The sequence below is a fragment of the Echinops telfairi genome, unplaced genomic scaffold (assembly GCF_000313985.2).
Source record: "Echinops telfairi isolate 266 unplaced genomic scaffold, ASM31398v2 ScPeMD7_7424;HRSCAF=8462, whole genome shotgun sequence".
NCBI classification, from domain to species: Eukaryota; Metazoa; Chordata; class Mammalia; order Afrosoricida; family Tenrecidae; genus Echinops; species Echinops telfairi.
In genome coordinates, this window is record NW_022111324.1 from 1,205,197 (window position 1) to 1,221,827 (window position 16,631).

Sequence of the window (16,631 nt, forward strand, 5' to 3'; positions counted from 1 at the left end):
TGCCTTAATATTAAACCTATAAATATATGCACGTAGATCTGTTTCCCCACACTCTTATATAAATATATTTACATGTGTACATTCCAGTCTTAAAACCTCTATACATACCCTTTGTCACCTAGTTCTTTCCTCTATTTCCTTTTACTTTCCTCTTGTCCCATTATCATGCTCAGCCTTCATTTGGGTTTCAGTGATTTCTCTCGGTTACATTGCCCTTGCTGATCCTTACCAGGCCTCTCACACCCTCCTTGCGACTGTTTTTGGATCACTTGTTGCTCCCCTGTCCCTGGGTTGGTCAGCACCACCTCCTTACCCCCACCTCCCCCTCTCCCGTGTCCCCCCAGAACCTTGGTCCCATTGTTTTCTCCTTCAGACTATTCATCCAGTCTATCTTATCTAGATAGATCTGTAGAGATAATAATATGCATAAAAACCAAGCCATAGCGAGATAGGTGATCAGTGAGAACACATCAATGGCAAAAAAAAGGAAACCAATTACCCAAAGAAGAATAGATTAATTAAAAGAAAAAAAATTAAGCAGAAAGAAAAACCTGTAAATAGATCAAGGTCTGATTTTTGATCTCTAGGTGTGTCCTTCAGTCAGGACCGATGGGGTATACCATGCTCTGGCCCCAGAGCCTGTCCTTTGTACTCCCTCGGGGGCTCTCTGCTCTGCTGCCACGGTTGCCCTGCCGCACGCTTTTTGTGGTTTGCCTCGGTGTCTCAAGGTCCGTCTGGGCCAGTCCCGATACTGAGTCTCCAGTGTTGTCCCCCTTAGAGCCCAGGGCCATCAAGGGACAGCGAGTCTTGTGATGGGATTAGCTATATTGTCCACTTGCTGTTCAGAGTGGGGATGTCGTCCTCCAGGCCTGGTGGGTCAGGATGTGCTCCACTCTCTCCTCCTCCCCTTAAATGCTCCCATTTTGCTCTGATCAGACATGCCCCTCTCCCCTAGCTGCAGCTTCATTGCCGTCCTCTCAAGTAGATTCTTCTGGGGGGAGGGGAAGTTGTCCACATAGCTGGCATGGGGACTGAGCCCTCAGGCCCCTCCATTGGCTCACCACTCCTTGGCGACAAGCTGCGTTCGTCTGGCACTGGCTTTAAATCTGGTCCCTCCTTCCCTCCCAATTTTCAATCTTTCTTTAACTTATATTCATAAATTTAAGAGTTCAGACCAGACCTGAAGTCTTAAATTTATGAATATAAGTTAAAGAAAGATTGAGTTGATGGACCTCATAAGACTCCTTCTGACTCTGGATGAAGAAGTGGTTTACGTGGTGTATTTAAGATATGGCGCTCTTCCAATATTCTATGAGTATCTGGACTCTTATAATTTAGCTAATAAATTTTAATAGAAGCATAATGTATTGGATTCTGAGTAGCTACTAAGTTTTAAAAAAAGGAAACCAAAAAACAAAAGCAGTGTACTTCTGCATTTGTTCCACTTGGTGTCACTCTTCTGTCTAAAACAGAAGCTCGCATTTTATTGCTCTGAATGTCAGACTCAATGCAGATTCTATAAAATTAGAGAGCGTTAAACCTGGAAGGGATCACAGTTGGAACATCTGGTCAACCCCTTTAGGTCAGAAATCTGCACACTGAGTTCCAGTAGTTTATAAGTTTAGGTTCAAGGTTTGTAATTATATTAGTGAAGCCAGGACTAGAATTCAGATTCCTCAGCCTCTAGTCTGAGTACCATGGAGCCCTGGTGACCAGTGGGTCAGGGACTGGGCTGCTTACTGAAAGATCAGAGGTTGGAAGTTGATTGTTGCCTTCAAGATGGACAGGCCCAGGAACCCTGGAGAGCAGTTCTGCTCTGTGCCAAAAGGTCCCTGTTAGTCGGAATCGACTAGATGGCAGTGGGTTCTTTGGCTTTAGTCATACTACCACACCACATTATAAAACCAAAGTCTGTATGTAAGTTATGCTTTGCTGCAGCTCAAAATCATCAAATGTGATAGTACAACTCTCCTGGATGTGATTGAACTATTGAATTGTATGATAAGTGAATTATATGCCAATAAAACTGTTGGGGGGAAATTAATATGAACAAAAAAACTCATCAAATGAGTGTGCAACTTCTGTTGATACACTAATCACCGAGGGACGCAAGCATTATTAGCGAGTTGCTCATCTTTATTCTCTATGAGTTGTCTGGGACAGATCTAGTTTTCCTAGCAGACTCACTGCTCAGCCCTGGATTTAGCATGTAATGTGGTAGTTACCCAGTGAGTGCACAAAATAAGAATTCAAACGGGAGCAAAATATGGTGACTGATTCTGCTAAAAACAGAAGTGTTAGAAATCATGCATATAATTAGTCTCCCTTTATTAATGATAAAAGGTTGGGGAGTGATTCCTAATGTGGTAATGGAATTCTTTGCCATACTTTAATAGGCCCTATCTTGGTACGGGAAGGATTTTTTTTATGGAATGAGAGCCTTGAGAAAAGACTTACACCAAAGGACTGTAAATCAAATCATCAAAAACCGAAGGAGGGATTAGTGTCAGAGTCTAAATTGTGAGGATCTGGTTTGCAGAAGGCTATGGATGACAGTGGGAGCCCAGGATTCATTTGTGGGAACATAGGAAACAAACATCCCTCTATCCACAGTTGAGGGATGATAGGGAGGGGTTACTAAGCAATGCATTGGAGTGATGAGAATAGAAGATCAAAGTAATAAATCTGACTTGAACAATTAAACCTTTGTCAGTTGATCTTCCCTCTGATGCATGTTGGACCTGATCTGGTTTTCAACATTTTCTGTATTTTGTTTGTTCACATTAGGTTATCTCAGAGGTGTTATATCATTGAAGGTCACCCTCTTGAAGTTGTGTTATGTGTTTTTCTGTTATCTGGTGTATGAAACTCAGGATTGATGAGCCTAAAGGGACAGCAAGTAGAGTAAGGCTTTCACAAGGTGGGGGGTACCTTGGTGGTGGGGCGTAAAAGGGAGATGATGTCAAGTCGTCCAGGAAGAAAAAGAATGCTTGGACACTTGAGTGTAGTAGCAATTGTACAACTCTGCATGACAGGATAGAGCTGTGGAATGATGTAAGTATTAACTCCCAATTAATAATAATAATAAGACTTAAAGAGTGGGGTACTTTGTGAAAACACTGAGCTAACAGGCTAAGGGGAGCCCTGTTAGTGCAGTAGGTTAAGCTCTGGGTGGCTAACCAAAAAGTTAGTCACTTGAATCCACAGATCACTCCACAGAGAACGATGAGGCTGTCTGCTTCTGTAAAGACTGAACCCTAAGGAGCAGTGTAGACCAGGTCATCCAGGCTTGCCGCGGGTCGGAGTTGACTCCTCAGCAGTGAGCTTTAAATGGAGATAATTTAATAAAGCAGTTAGCAAGTCTGAGGCTATAACATTATTTTGGACTTGGCTTTTCAGGATTTGGGAGAAAGATAGGTCTGTCTACTCTGTAGGGAGTTACGGTCTTGGAAACTGACGGGGCAGTTTTACACACACCCTGTCTTTCAGGGTTGCTGTGAGTCTGAATCAACTTGATGGCAATGAGTTTGGTTTTGTTTTTTTCAGGATTTAATTGTGGAAAGTTGAGGTAAACCCTTTATACCCTAGATCTCCTATACAAGCTGGCTTCCAACTTTAGGCCCTTCAAAGGTGTTATTTTATAATTTAGACTTTTATAATTAGTGCAGGATCATTGTTGTTATAAAAGTAAACCTTTCACCAGCAGATTTAATGCCTTGGATATGTAAAATGTGACTTCTCTTTATTTTCCTTGGTTGATTGGGAAAGGGGTTTAGAGCTATTTTGTAAAATAAATCTTTAGGTTTGGGTTTTAATGGATAGAAAGCTAGGTAGAATAGATGAAGTGGGAGGCAGTGGGCGGTTGACAGACAAAAATCACAAACAGGCCTGTGATTGACTCAAGTCATTTTGCTGGGTGATGTTTCCCTCCAGTTTAGTCCATGTCCTTGGTTTTAAAAAAAGTTTTTTCATTGAATACTGTGCTCCTTTCAGGAGGTTAAGCAGTGTTTTACACAGCAGGCTTCTTGTACACAGAAGCCCGACCTCCGTGAGCTAGACTTGAAGCCTGTGCCACTAATTACTGTGTAAACCAAATTCTCCGTAGTGGCTGTGCATGTCTGGGAGAGTCCATTCCAGCAGTATTTATTTTAAGAAATCAGTTGCTGAAGAATTTAAACTTTATTGGTATGATTTCATGTACGTTTGCCATTAACTTTTCAAATTAGGGACAGCTTTTTAAAAAATATTCAGAAAGAAGCCTGCTTACTTCATGGTTGGCAGGGCAAGCAGAACAAAAATGGTCAAATAACTTTTAGTGTTTGATTCTTACGTTGTATTTTCAACACATCTGAACCATGGTTTTATACTTGTATATTGCATAGCAGTCTTTCATAATTTTCTCCTAAATTTTTAGTTGAGGCCAGTGATTTCTGTATAGAACTAGGGCAGCGGGGCAGCAGAATCACCTGTTGTGGTTTTTCAAATGACACACTCTTACCATCTAAATTTGATTTTGATATACATCCTTCTCTCATCTTCTCAACTAGTCTAGAACCATCACAGATTATCAAATCATTGGTTAATTTTTTTTTAAAGACATAGAATCTCTTACTTTAAACAAAATTCAGTATGCAAATAGATAAATGTAGGTGGATTTTTCTGATTGGAGTGGGCACGCAAAATGGTGCCTATTCTTACCCCCTACTTCCAATTTTAGTTCCTGAAAAACAGGAAATATGCAGCATTTATGAAAGGCAAATTGAAAAGGTGCCATTTCCAAATGAACTAAGGATTTGGGCAATATAAAATGATATACAAAATACCATACTTCTTGAATTGTCTTTGTTCATGAGATGCCCAGAGAAATTTCATTTATTCTCAGAGTAACTAAGCATAGTTCAGGATCAACTAAATAATACCAAATTAAGGCATTTAGGGACTAAAGACTTTTTCTAGTCCAAAGTGATTTCTTTTGGACTGTGTATATATGGTGGGTGTCTTATTCCATGGCTGAGTTGGGAAATAAGAAGGAAATCATTTACCTCATTTCTGATTGGAAAGTGGTTGGTCAGAGAATATAAAGGTAGTTAGGTGATTGCCTGCAGTTGAAGATTCCTCTTACCTTACTACTGTCCAGATTATGGAAGCAACACTGTAATGTGGCCTTTGAAAATTATAGCCTGTGAAAGAACATTTCATTTTATTTGTTTCCTCTTGTCTCCTGTACCAGGTGGTCGAGAAAACTAACCCCACAGAACCCGTTGGAGTGGTGTGCCGTGTGGATGGAGTATACCAGGTGGTGGAGTATAGTGAAATTTCCCTCGCAACCGCACAAAAACGAAGCGCGGATGGACGGCTGCTGTTCAATGCAGGAAACATCGCCAACCATTTCTTCACCGTCCCTTTCCTGAGAGATGTAGTCAAGTATGAGCGAGATGGGGCCCTTTCAACTTAGCACACAGTTAATCAGAAGCAAATCCCCTTGAGGGAGAGATGGGTGCCCCGTATAATACAGCTTCTTTTTGGATCACCTTTCTCAAGTGGAAACTGACCTCATGTTGTAGTTGTTTGACATGGTAGTTGTTTTCATAAGGTAAAGGTATTCCATAGGATTAGAACTAATACGAGCCCATGACTCAGAACGTTCACTGGACTCGAAAGAACTTTTGATCTGTCTTCTCTCCTTCCCCTTCCTCCTACGGCGCTACGCTCTGGGGAAGTAAATAATAAGAAATGAAACACCTGCCACATCTGGAAACTTTAAAAAATGTATGGATGTCCACCCACACCTACTGAATCAGAATTTCTGGAGAAGATTCAGGGCATCTGTGTTTCTAAAACGCTGCCCACATAGTTCTAACACCATTGATCACCAGGCTAACATTTCCAAAGTAGTTTATTAAAGAGCAAAGTAAAAGGAACTTGATACGAGAACGGTCCTGCATGGCCAGGTGCTGCCGTTCTAGATACGAGAGGAGCTGTGTGTCTCACTGGGTTTTAGATGAAAAACACCCTCACATCTGCTCTTCATTTGGTAGCTTCAACTAAGCAATCAAGATGTCCAATTACTTTTTAAAAAGTCCATAAGCTTTACTTTTAGACTATCAGCCAGTTTCCTCTGTTACCATGACACGTGGAACTCTGTTACCAGTTTGTCCACAGTGAGTCATCATTCCATCTCATACCTGATAGGGTTGCAACTGGGAAGTTTGGGGCAAAGAGTAGGACATTTTATAAAATACATGGAGCTGTGTATGTATTTACATGTAAAAATCATTATTTGATTTCTTTAATATCAGGACATGAGTGGAGAATTCTGTTCATTTGCTGCTTAAGTAAGAACTGAAACATAACAAATATCCATCACTTTTAGAATAGTACCATTTATTGATGCATTTACACCCAACTTTTAGCAGGGTTTTTGTCATTTTAAATCCAGAAGCTGATTATATCTTTTCCCCCCTCTCTCCTTGCTTTTTAGTATTTTTGAACCTCAGTTGCAGCACCATGTGGCTCAAAAGAAGATTCCTTATTTGGATTCCCAGGGGCAGTTAATTAAGCCGGACAAACCAAATGGAATAAAGATGGAAAAATTTGTCTTTGACATCTTCAAATTTGCAAAGTATGTTTTGAATAGCACCGTTTAGGAAATTTCAGTACCTTTAGTTTTATTTTTTTTCCTACCAATTTTGAAGACCCCTTAGGTATATATATCCTGACATGTTATTTTTATTTCAGGTAGAAGCTGTTAAAAGATTGTTGATAGTATATATGTCAGGCATGGTATTTTGATCATGACATCTATTCTAAATTCATTATAACTCTGCAGCACAAAACTACAAATTTAGGAGTGAATTGCCAAATTAATTAATTATCTGATTCTCCTATAAAATTGATAAGTCATTTATTTTGGCTAAAACTAGAAATGGTTGAGATAAAGAATTGACTCATTTTGTGTTTAGAGTGTTGTACTGACATATGAGCAAATGTTCCAGTGAACATGCTTCTAGATTCCGAACGCAAATCAAAAGTAGTGCTACTAGGCCTCCAGCTCATGTATGCACAGGTTTATGCTAAACAAAACATGTTTGCACTTGTCTTTGCTCTCAGTGGATAGCTGCAGACAAGTTCTCATCAGTAGTAAACAAATGGCCCACGCCTGGTGCGCCTCTCAGTAGACCACCAGAGTTAGAGGCAGCGGGTAAATGCTAGCACATACACACAACCCTGCAGTAACAGTCATAGCAAGCAACTCTTGGTAGTCAAGCTGAACAAAGGCTGGAGATGCAAAAGATACAATGGCCACAAATGTATGGGATGTTTCTACATGTACTTTAAGTGCTGTAAGTATGAGGGGACATCAAAGTTCAAGGAAAATGGAATTAAAAATCAGAATTTTTCTACAAGCTTCTTTTTTTTTTTCCTTCGTCATTTTATTAGGGGCTCATACAACTCATCACAATCTGTACATACGTCATTTGTGTCCAGCACATGAGTACATATGTTGACTTCATCATTCTCACAACACCCGCTTTCCACTTGAGCCCTTGGTGTCAGCTCATTCCCCCCCCCTCCCCGCTCCCCTCTCCCCCCTGATAACTTATCAATTATTATTATTTTATCATATCTTACCCCATCCAACGTCTCCCTCACCCACTTCTCTGTCCGTCCCCGGGGAGGAGGCCATATGCAGACCTTGTCATCTGTTCCCCCTTTGTCCCTCACCCTCCCTCCACCTTCCCGCCATTGCCACCCTCTCCACTGGTCCTGAGGGGTTCATCTGTCCTGGGTTCACTGTATTCCCAGCTCCTATCTGTGCCAGTGCACTTCCTCTGGTCCAGCCGGATATGCAAGGCAGAATTGGGATCATGGTAGTGGGGGGTTGGGGGGTGGAGGAAGCATTTAAGAACTAGAGGAAAATTGCACATTTCATCATTACTACACTGCACTCTGATTTGCTCCTCTCCTCCCCGCAGCCTTTCTGCAAAGGGATGTCCAATTTCCCCCAGATGGGCCCTGGGTCCCGACTCTGTACTCCCACTGTACAAGCTTCTTGAAACTTTCATGTATAGCTATAAATACAGTAGAACGCCTAGCAGGTATGGCTTTGACACCTTGTGAGCCATAGGAAAAGACCTGAAGAAATGAGTTGCTGGGCCTGGGGCCTCAGGACCATAGACTCGGGACACCAGGCATCACTTAGCCCGCAAAGACCAAGTTCTGTACCTACTTCATTCAGTGAGTATTGACTGGGGTCTGAAAAGCTTGTGCGCAGCCATTGAAGATACAACTGTTGGATTCCCCCTGCCTGGAAGAAAGAAGAGTGGTGAAAATTGAAAACACAAACACGTTTTGTCCAGTAGACGAATGAACCACGCGCTTGAACTAATGTACCACTCACTCGAACCAGAAGAACTTGATGATGCCTAGATAATACTACGAAGTGCTCTGAAAAGGATCACCATGAAAGGATGAGGCTTCCTTATGGGTCAGAGAGAGCCTTGGAACCTCTGAGACTATGGCCCTTGGTCACCTTTCCGGTCTGGAAAAGAGCTTACCCTGTGGCTCCCTTTTCATTTGAACAGTAGACAAGTCTACAGGGTGAACTGTGACACCAAGCACACACTTACAGCAATCAACAATCGGAGTGGAAAACCACTGTGTTCTGCACACTCTCACAAAATAGAATTTTAAAAGAGAAAATCTCCAGTCAAAACAGTTGTTTCTGAGGGAATCTGTTGGGCCAGGTAAATTCAAGGTCAAAAGGTCAGCTCAGAAAGTAACGGGAACTGTTTTTGAGGATCCCCAAGGGATTGGCCTGGTAGATTTTTCTCTTAAGACACAGGACGATCATGAGGACTTACTATAAAGACATTTTAAGAAAATGGAAAACTCCGTTGGTAAGAAAAAGGCTAGGAATGTTGCATCTCGGATTTTTTTCTATTGCTGCAATTCACTCGTTCATTCTTCAAGGTTAGCAAGGGCAGCCCTGCAGAATTTCATTGGGAAATTTTACTCCTTCCATCCTACAGCCCTGTCTTGTCTTTTCAGACATCTTTTTGTTCCCCAAACTCAAAGGGCAATTGGAAGGGACAGGATTCGAATTCCCCCAGGCTGCTAAAATGACTATTTTGACATGGCACTTACTGAAGAGGGCAGGATTCTATGGAGAAGGGTTAAAGATAAGAAAACAATTTAGAAGTGTATAAACCTACATGGAAATTATGTCTAGAAGTAATAGCTTCACATTTGGTGGTTTTGTTCCCAAGCACGATGTATGATTTTATAGCAGTATTTTTTTAATTTAACTCTTATGCATAGCTCCCTATAAAATCTTACATTTGATGTTGAGATAAATGCCTCAGAATTTGACCAGTGTGAAAATGCAGAAGACCAATTTGTTGTGTAAAAGTAATCGCCCATACACATTTCTAAATCATCCTTTCTGCCAGCTTTGTCTCCTCTCCTCCACCCAGAGCAGATACTGTGAACTTTGAACATGAGGGTGCCTAAATCCTTGTGATCTGTAGTTGATAGAGGAACTCGTATCCCCCTTGTTTTGCTTTGCTTAACTTTCTTGAGCAAAGGAGAGGGGGCACTATTGTATTCTGCATTTGTTTGAATTTGGATTAAGAGTATATAATGGAAAACCAAAGCCGTCGCTCTGTAAAGGGGGGTCAGAAGCTGTGCAGTTTGATGTCGATTATGATAGAGAAATCTTTTAATGTTTGGTCTCTAGAAAGTTTGTGGTATATGAAGTATTACGGGAAGATGAGTTTTCCCCGCTGAAGAATGCGGACAGTCAGAATGGGAAAGACAATCCTACCACTGCGAGACACGCTCTGATGTCTCTTCACCACTGCTGGGTCCTCAATGCGGGAGGCCACTTCATAGATGAGAATGGCTCTCGACTCCCAGCCATTCCCCGGTAAGTTACCATCCTGGCTTCTCTGCGGGAATGCCTTCTTCGTTTTTTTCCTCTTGGAATTCTTTCTCTTCCTTTTCTGATGTATCCCTGTTGTTTGTTTTTAATGAAAGGAAATATTAAAGTAGGTAGATCGCAATATGAAACAGTGAAAGCTTTGCCCTTCACAAAGAGAACGATAAGCTTTACTTCCTCTTAAAGAGGTATTGCTTTCAACTCTCTTGTTTTTCCGGGTGCATCACCATATCAGGGGAAAGCCTCCTAGTGGATAATGGTGGGAAGGTAACTCCTTAGTTTTACCTAATGGTTAAAGCATGCTATACACCACTGGCAGGGCAAGAGCCCATGCTGAACATGTTTTAGTCACAGAAAGCTGCTTGTTGCTGCCCATGTATCTGTAGCCTCACTGCAAGTGCTGTGCATGCAGCCCACAAAAGACCTGCCACCCACATGCTGCCTTTGGGAAGTAAGATCCCCACGATTCTCACCAGAGCCCTGTGAATTTGCCAAGGAAGGTGCCAAGAAGGGGAGTGAATGCCATTTTACATTCATTGATAACTCAAATTTAAGAAATGTTCTGAGTTTTTAGAAGTTAAAATAAAACTACTTTTAGCAATTCCTGCCCAAGACAGGGGCGCCCTGGTGGCATACTGGTTATGTGTTGGGCTGCTAACTGCAAGGTCAGCAGTTCCAAACCGCTAGCTGTTCTGCTCCATCATTGGGTCTTGGAAACGCACAGGGCCAGCTCTATCCTGTCCTCTGAGGTTACTCTGAGCTGACCCTAACTTGATGGCAGTGCGCTTGGCTTGAGTTTGTCTAAGACACAGTTAAATGGTTCTTATATTTTGTGATGAACCTTCATTAGCACCTACAATTTTTCCCTTCTTAATCATTCAGTATTCTTGTGCTTAGGTAAAAAACATTCTGCCTATAATTTATATTCTTCAGGGATAAAATGATGGGCCTGTGTGTGCCTTGATGACTGTTGGAACACTGGGCTTTAGGCTTGTTGGCCCCATAATTGTGTATTGACAAGTGACATCGTGGTAGCCTGTCTTGCAGTCCAGGGCCATTTCCAGCTACTGTGCTGACAACGAGCTTGCTCTGTGGCATGTCAGGTTGCCCTCATGCTTCATCGCTGGCCACCAAACCTCCCCAGAAGTTCCCCACACCCCCACCCCTGCCTACTTTCATCTCGTTTGTTCCGTTTTGGTTTACTATGTGGTGAAGTATATTTTGCAACCTGACTTCATTGTTACTGTTTTGATTTGTTTCCATTTCCATTAATGCGTATTTATTCCTAATAGCGGTGCTACAAATGGAGAGTCAGAGACCATCACAGCTGATGTCAATCACAAGTAAATATACCAGCCTGCCTGCCGTGCACGGTGGTGGGGCTGTGCTTCCTCCATACTAACTGGCCTTGCCGTCAGTCCGTGCCTCTTGGGAGCATGGGGAGGATGGTTGGAATCTTGGTGCGGGTGTACTGCTTACGTGGTGGCAGATTTCTGGATGAGACTAACTCAGAATCCCAGTGCATGCAGGAAACGGGAGCATGCTTTACTCGTGGGAGTTCCCAATAAGCAAGGTAAGCACGAGCTTACTTGTGCTTACTTAACTAATCTGTAACAGACAGTTTCACATTTTTTGTCAGCGCATCAGAGAATCTTCTTCTAAGCAGGGCTGGTGTCTGTTTCTCTCCCAACCCCACAGCACCTTTCTACAGAATCAAAGCCTCTTGTCACATTTACACTCGCTGATAGGAACAGAGCACCCAATAAGCCTAACTGCTCTCGGAACGACTGGCAGCCTCAAAACCCCAATATAGGGTTGCCATGAAGAGAACAGGCTGATGTTCTTGCCATACTTTCAGAGTCACTTGGATTGGTGTGAAATATAAGCTTTCAGGATAATGTAGGAAATGTGTACAGGATGAAGGATCTGGAGCGGGAAGTTATTTCAGAAATAGAGTAGCACTGCTCCCCTCCCCCACACACACACCCCTCACCCCACCGCACACACTCTGTAGTCCAGCCATTTGTAGAATAGTTAAACTGAAATAAAAGTCTGGGCGCTAGTAAGAGTACGGACTCAGAAATAGTTCTTACCAAAATCTGTAGCAGCAAAGGGTACCCTTGGAGAGTGGAAAAAACTTCCTTAAAAGTGAGAGATGGAAAAGAACTATATTTTATAAAAGAAGGAAGCAACAGACTAGAGATTAAAGAATGGAAGCAAGGATAATAAGCTTCGACTAAGCAACATTATTTTTAATTTTTTACCTTAAAGCCTGTTGAGCAGTAGTAGATGCTAAGAGGATACTTAGCATCTAAAGAGTTGAGGGAAAGTGTTGTTTGGACTGCTAACAGCAAGGTCTGTGGCTCAAACCCACCATAGCAGAAAGACGAGGCTGTCCCCATAAAGATGTGCAGCTCCAGAAACCTTATATAGAGTCACCACGAGTCCAAATCGACTCCACGCAGTGGGTTTGTTGGGGGCGGGGGTGGGAATCTTAGCTGCTGTTAGACTAATTGCCTATATGACCCAGCATTTTACACTTGCTGACTATCCAACTTTATTAACATCTCTCTAAACATGTGCCAGATTCTGGTCAAAAGAGCATCAGCAGTCCACCCCCGACTCTAGAACAATTCAGAGCCAAATGAACCAAATGATCCCATTGATAAGATGAGTGTGTGCAGTCAGTTTCAGCTGGACTCATGAGGGATTGAGTATTCCAGGATTAAAAGATGATTATGACCCCGTGCTATACATAGCTGGTCTGAATATAACTTTCCTCTTAGTACCACAAAGCTCAGCCAATCTGCAAAATATATAGTAAAACAGTGACATACACAGAAAAAAATGTACTGGGAAAGAACATGGATGACCTTTAGAACAGTACTGCCCAAGAGAACATTGTACAATGGAGGGATTGGTCTGCACCTGTGAGGTTTACTGTTGTGGTCATCTGGCTACTAAGCACATGAAATGTGGCTATTTTGATTGAGGCACTGCATTAAAATTGTTTTAAACTAAAAGTTAGGTTTAAATAGACACATGTGGCTGGTGGGACAGTGGCACTTTAGAATGTTTGTTAGCATTACTATTTAACTGGCAAGATTATGCTGAGGATCAACATAAGATATGAAGGATTCAAAATACCTAGTAGTGGGCCTGGCACACAGTATACATTCAACAAGCAGTTCTCTCCTTTATCTGATTACAACTTGGGAATGATGAAAAATGAGATGTACATAAGGCATAGTGATGATGTGCTTTTAAGATGTGCTTGAATTCCTTGCATTTGCCTCAAATGATATCTTTCTGACCTTTCTAATTCCATTGCTAACTTAATCTTTCGGGAATTTAGTGACTATCCAGATGGGATCCGTTGCATTGGCTCAAGTAGGAGATTTACCTGCAGGCTACTCGGAGGAAATTCATGGTCTGTACCTTCACGGTGGCAAGTAACCCGAGAAGCAAAATCTTTAACAAGTGTTTTGTTTTTCCATAGTTTGAAGGATGCCAATGATTTACCAATCCAGTGTGAAATCTCTCCTCTTATCTCCTATGCCGGAGAAGTAAGTGTGCACTACTTTTCTTCCTTGTCTTACAAATGTAGGGTTCTGGTGGTGGTGTGTGGAACACGCAGCATTGCCTTATGGTCCTGTCCTCAGGAGCTCTTCCTGAGGACAGCTGTATTTGTTCTGAATCTTCTTTGAGAATTCCTGATAGGGCTTTGCATTTATCTTATAAATGCATTAGTGACCATTAATAGAAGTTTAGTCCACTTCACCTAAATATGGAAATTCAATGGGCTTTTAAAATATGTAATCAACTTTGTTTTTAGATTTCATTTGGCAATTTTAATGCAATGCTATTTTTCTTCTTAGACTATTTTGCTCGTGTACCCAATGCTGTTGCTTTTAGAAGTTAGGGATGTAGGGGTCTCTAACATTTTAATTATGCACTATTTTTTCCCCTGGAAATCTTTGACAGCATTGGTTAATTCCAGTGTCAGAGACAGCCACCTTGCTTTGAACGTGTGATGATTTTAGGAAGAATGACCATCACATTTTCTTTAGAAATGATAATATAATCAATAAGTTTTCCTCTTTTGCTCCAGGTGTTATGCTCCATTGGTGGGTGATTAAGTTCACCATTAAAGCCATATTAAATAGTTTTTTGTTGAGTTTTAAAATTCTGTGTCTTAACTCAACTTCTGGCATTCACACGTTAAATCATCATTATGGCTACTAAGTCTCCCATTGCATAAACACATTTCTGGATTTCATGTTAACCTTTCTTTTAGGGGCTAGAAAGTTACGTGGCAGATAAAGAATTCCAGGCACCGCTAATCATTGATGAGAATGGAACCCACGAGCTGGTGAAGAATGGTATATGAGCCAAATGCCAGGCACTACCATGATCGGAACAGCTTTTATTTTTGATAGACTCTGAATTGAAGGACCGCTCTCGGAAGACTGATTTTGAATATCTACAGGGTTTCAGTTAAACCTCATAGTGATTAAAAACTCCTAAGATCCAGGTGTCTGAACTTCAGAAAGCATTTTTATTGTTTTTAGCTCATTGAAGGTTTTATTTATATTTTTTTCAATCATATATTTTTCCTAAGTGAAGGAAAATTGGGCAACCAGTAAGTTTCCTCCAGCTTTAGCGTAGTTGGGCTGCTGAGCCTCACTGTGCGTGGAGCCTGGAGTATTTCTTCTCAGAGGTGTACATAGTAATAATACGTCACTGCACGTGTTGAAAGGTTTCTATGGTACTAAAAGTTTGTTTTATTTTATGAAACATTAAATTTTTAAAGTAATAATCTGACAATAAAAGAAATTTTTCTTCTCATCTCTGGAGTGTCATTTGTAGTTTGAGGACCTGAAACATCGGGACAATGTGAAAGTTGGGCAAATCTCTGAGCTACTGCATAAGAACAAATAGATAGCTCGGCAAGCTTGCACTGTCTATGTAGACATGATTGAAGCCCTCGTGGGACATTTGGCAATTTCTAGAGACATTTTGATTGTTGTAACTGGGAGGTGAGGTGATGCTACTAGCATCTAGTGGGTAGAGACCAGGGTTCTTTTCTTCCCTAACTAATCATTTCATTGGGGTCTTTTTTTTGTGGTACTCAATAAGAACTTTTAATTTCACTTCAAAGACTTCATACTGTGCAGCAGCGAATACTCAATGTTAATGTTCACAAGAATCTATCAAATATTAAATGTGTGTGCATTTTCACCAACCCCACCCCTCACCCCACCCTTCAATACTCCAATCAGGTTGCATGCCTTGCCCTGTTCCCCATTCCCCCCTCCCGCCCCCAAAAGCTGCTTCTATTGTTTTGGCCACAAACCAGTATATCACAGTCCAGCTGGCCAGGCCTCTAGTTCTGGGGAACTGGAAGTCCACTTCCCACTCACTGGGATGTATCTCCGCCAACATAAGTTTTCAGCAAACCTAATCCCCAAAATGTATTTAACAAAAAGGTCTCCTTAATTATCCACACAATAGCCTTTAAACTGTGAGTGAGAGAAAGACAAGACAAAGGCTCTGTGATACTGTACACGGAATCATGGGAGCACCACCCTTCAGACTTGAGAGGCAGGGGCCGCTCCCTGTGATACTTGACCCGCCAGCCACAGTGGGGGAAGAACTGAAGGTAATTTTCTCAGAGAGGAAGGAGACAACTGAGAATCAGTCTACATATTGGTAGTTCTTCGGGTAAAAGGGTGACAGGGGTGGGAAGATTGGGGATGATCTGTGAGCCCAACCCTTTGGATAGCCACCTGGTAGAAATGGAAGGACTCCCCTGATAAAGTGCAGGAAGAGAGAAAATAACGGGGAACCCTCAGAGACGCACACCAAGATGGGCAGTGTTGGTGGTAAAAGCAGATACACTTGTCGGGTTCTGATCTGGCCAGGGTGAAAGAATGAATATGGGGCAGCCTTAGGCGTGTCCAGGCTTTAGGTAGCTAGCACCTTTCAAAGTGGCACCATGGCCTTGCCCAGTGGGTGGGACCAATGAGAAGGCTTGGGGGCTCGTCCAGGCCAGATGTCTCCAGTAGAAACCTAGGATTCCAAGTGCTGCCACCTTCTGCCCACTGCCCCACTCTGCTTGCAGCACAGGCTGGGTGGAGGAGTTGGGGAGGGAACCTGGGCAAGGTGGAGAGCCTGCCTCCCAGCTCTGCTCCCAGGAGAGGGCCACAGAGAGTCTTGGCAGCATCAGGCTGGTAGATGCACTGGTCGTGGTAGAAGTGACTTGTGGGGGGTGGGGTCTTAAAAAGCTATGACAATCCATCATTTGTATTATGCGCACTTGTACATATGTTGCCATCAACATTAAAAAAAATCATTTTATTGGGGGCTGTGGGGTTAAGGGTAAGAGGGAACCCCACAAAACATCACAGGTTTGGTAGGCGCAATTGTACAGCGATAATAAGTAGAGATTATAGTAAAGTCATAGAGAGCATGAGAGTTAAAGGATAGAGTCAAGTAATGGAGTCAGACGCAATTCATGGTAGCACATCTCACCTCAACCCGGCTTGATGGTTCTCGTGGAGGGGGCTTAGCGTCAGAGAAGAAGCCGCTGCTTCGTCCTCCTTAGTCACCTTCCGGCCACCCTCTGGCCAGCCACCCTTTCGAGTACCAGGGAGCCTCGATATTTATTGCTAACCACGCATCATAGAGT

The 16,631-nt window shown here is 42.3% G+C and overlaps 1 protein-coding gene across 2 annotated transcripts in view; it reads left to right on the forward strand.

Moving 5' to 3' along the window:
- UAP1 (UDP-N-acetylglucosamine pyrophosphorylase 1) overlaps positions 1-14,788 on the forward strand; it is a 44,919-nt gene extending 30,131 nt beyond the window's left edge. The window contains exons 6-11 of one of the 2 annotated variants that reach the window (XM_030887728.2): positions 5,231-5,424; positions 6,482-6,622; positions 9,740-9,928; positions 11,233-11,283; positions 13,440-13,506; positions 14,238-14,788. In XM_030887728.2, coding sequence (XP_030743588.1) covers positions 5,231-5,424; positions 6,482-6,622; positions 9,740-9,928; positions 11,233-11,283; positions 13,440-13,506; positions 14,238-14,330 — 735 coding nt within the window. In that variant the 3' untranslated portion in view covers positions 14,331-14,788. The remainder of the gene's footprint in view (positions 1-5,230; positions 5,425-6,481; positions 6,623-9,739; positions 9,929-11,232; positions 11,284-13,439; positions 13,507-14,237) is intronic. The other variant, XM_004706771.2, reaches the window with a different exon arrangement.
- Positions 14,789-16,631: the final 1,843 nt, after the last annotated feature.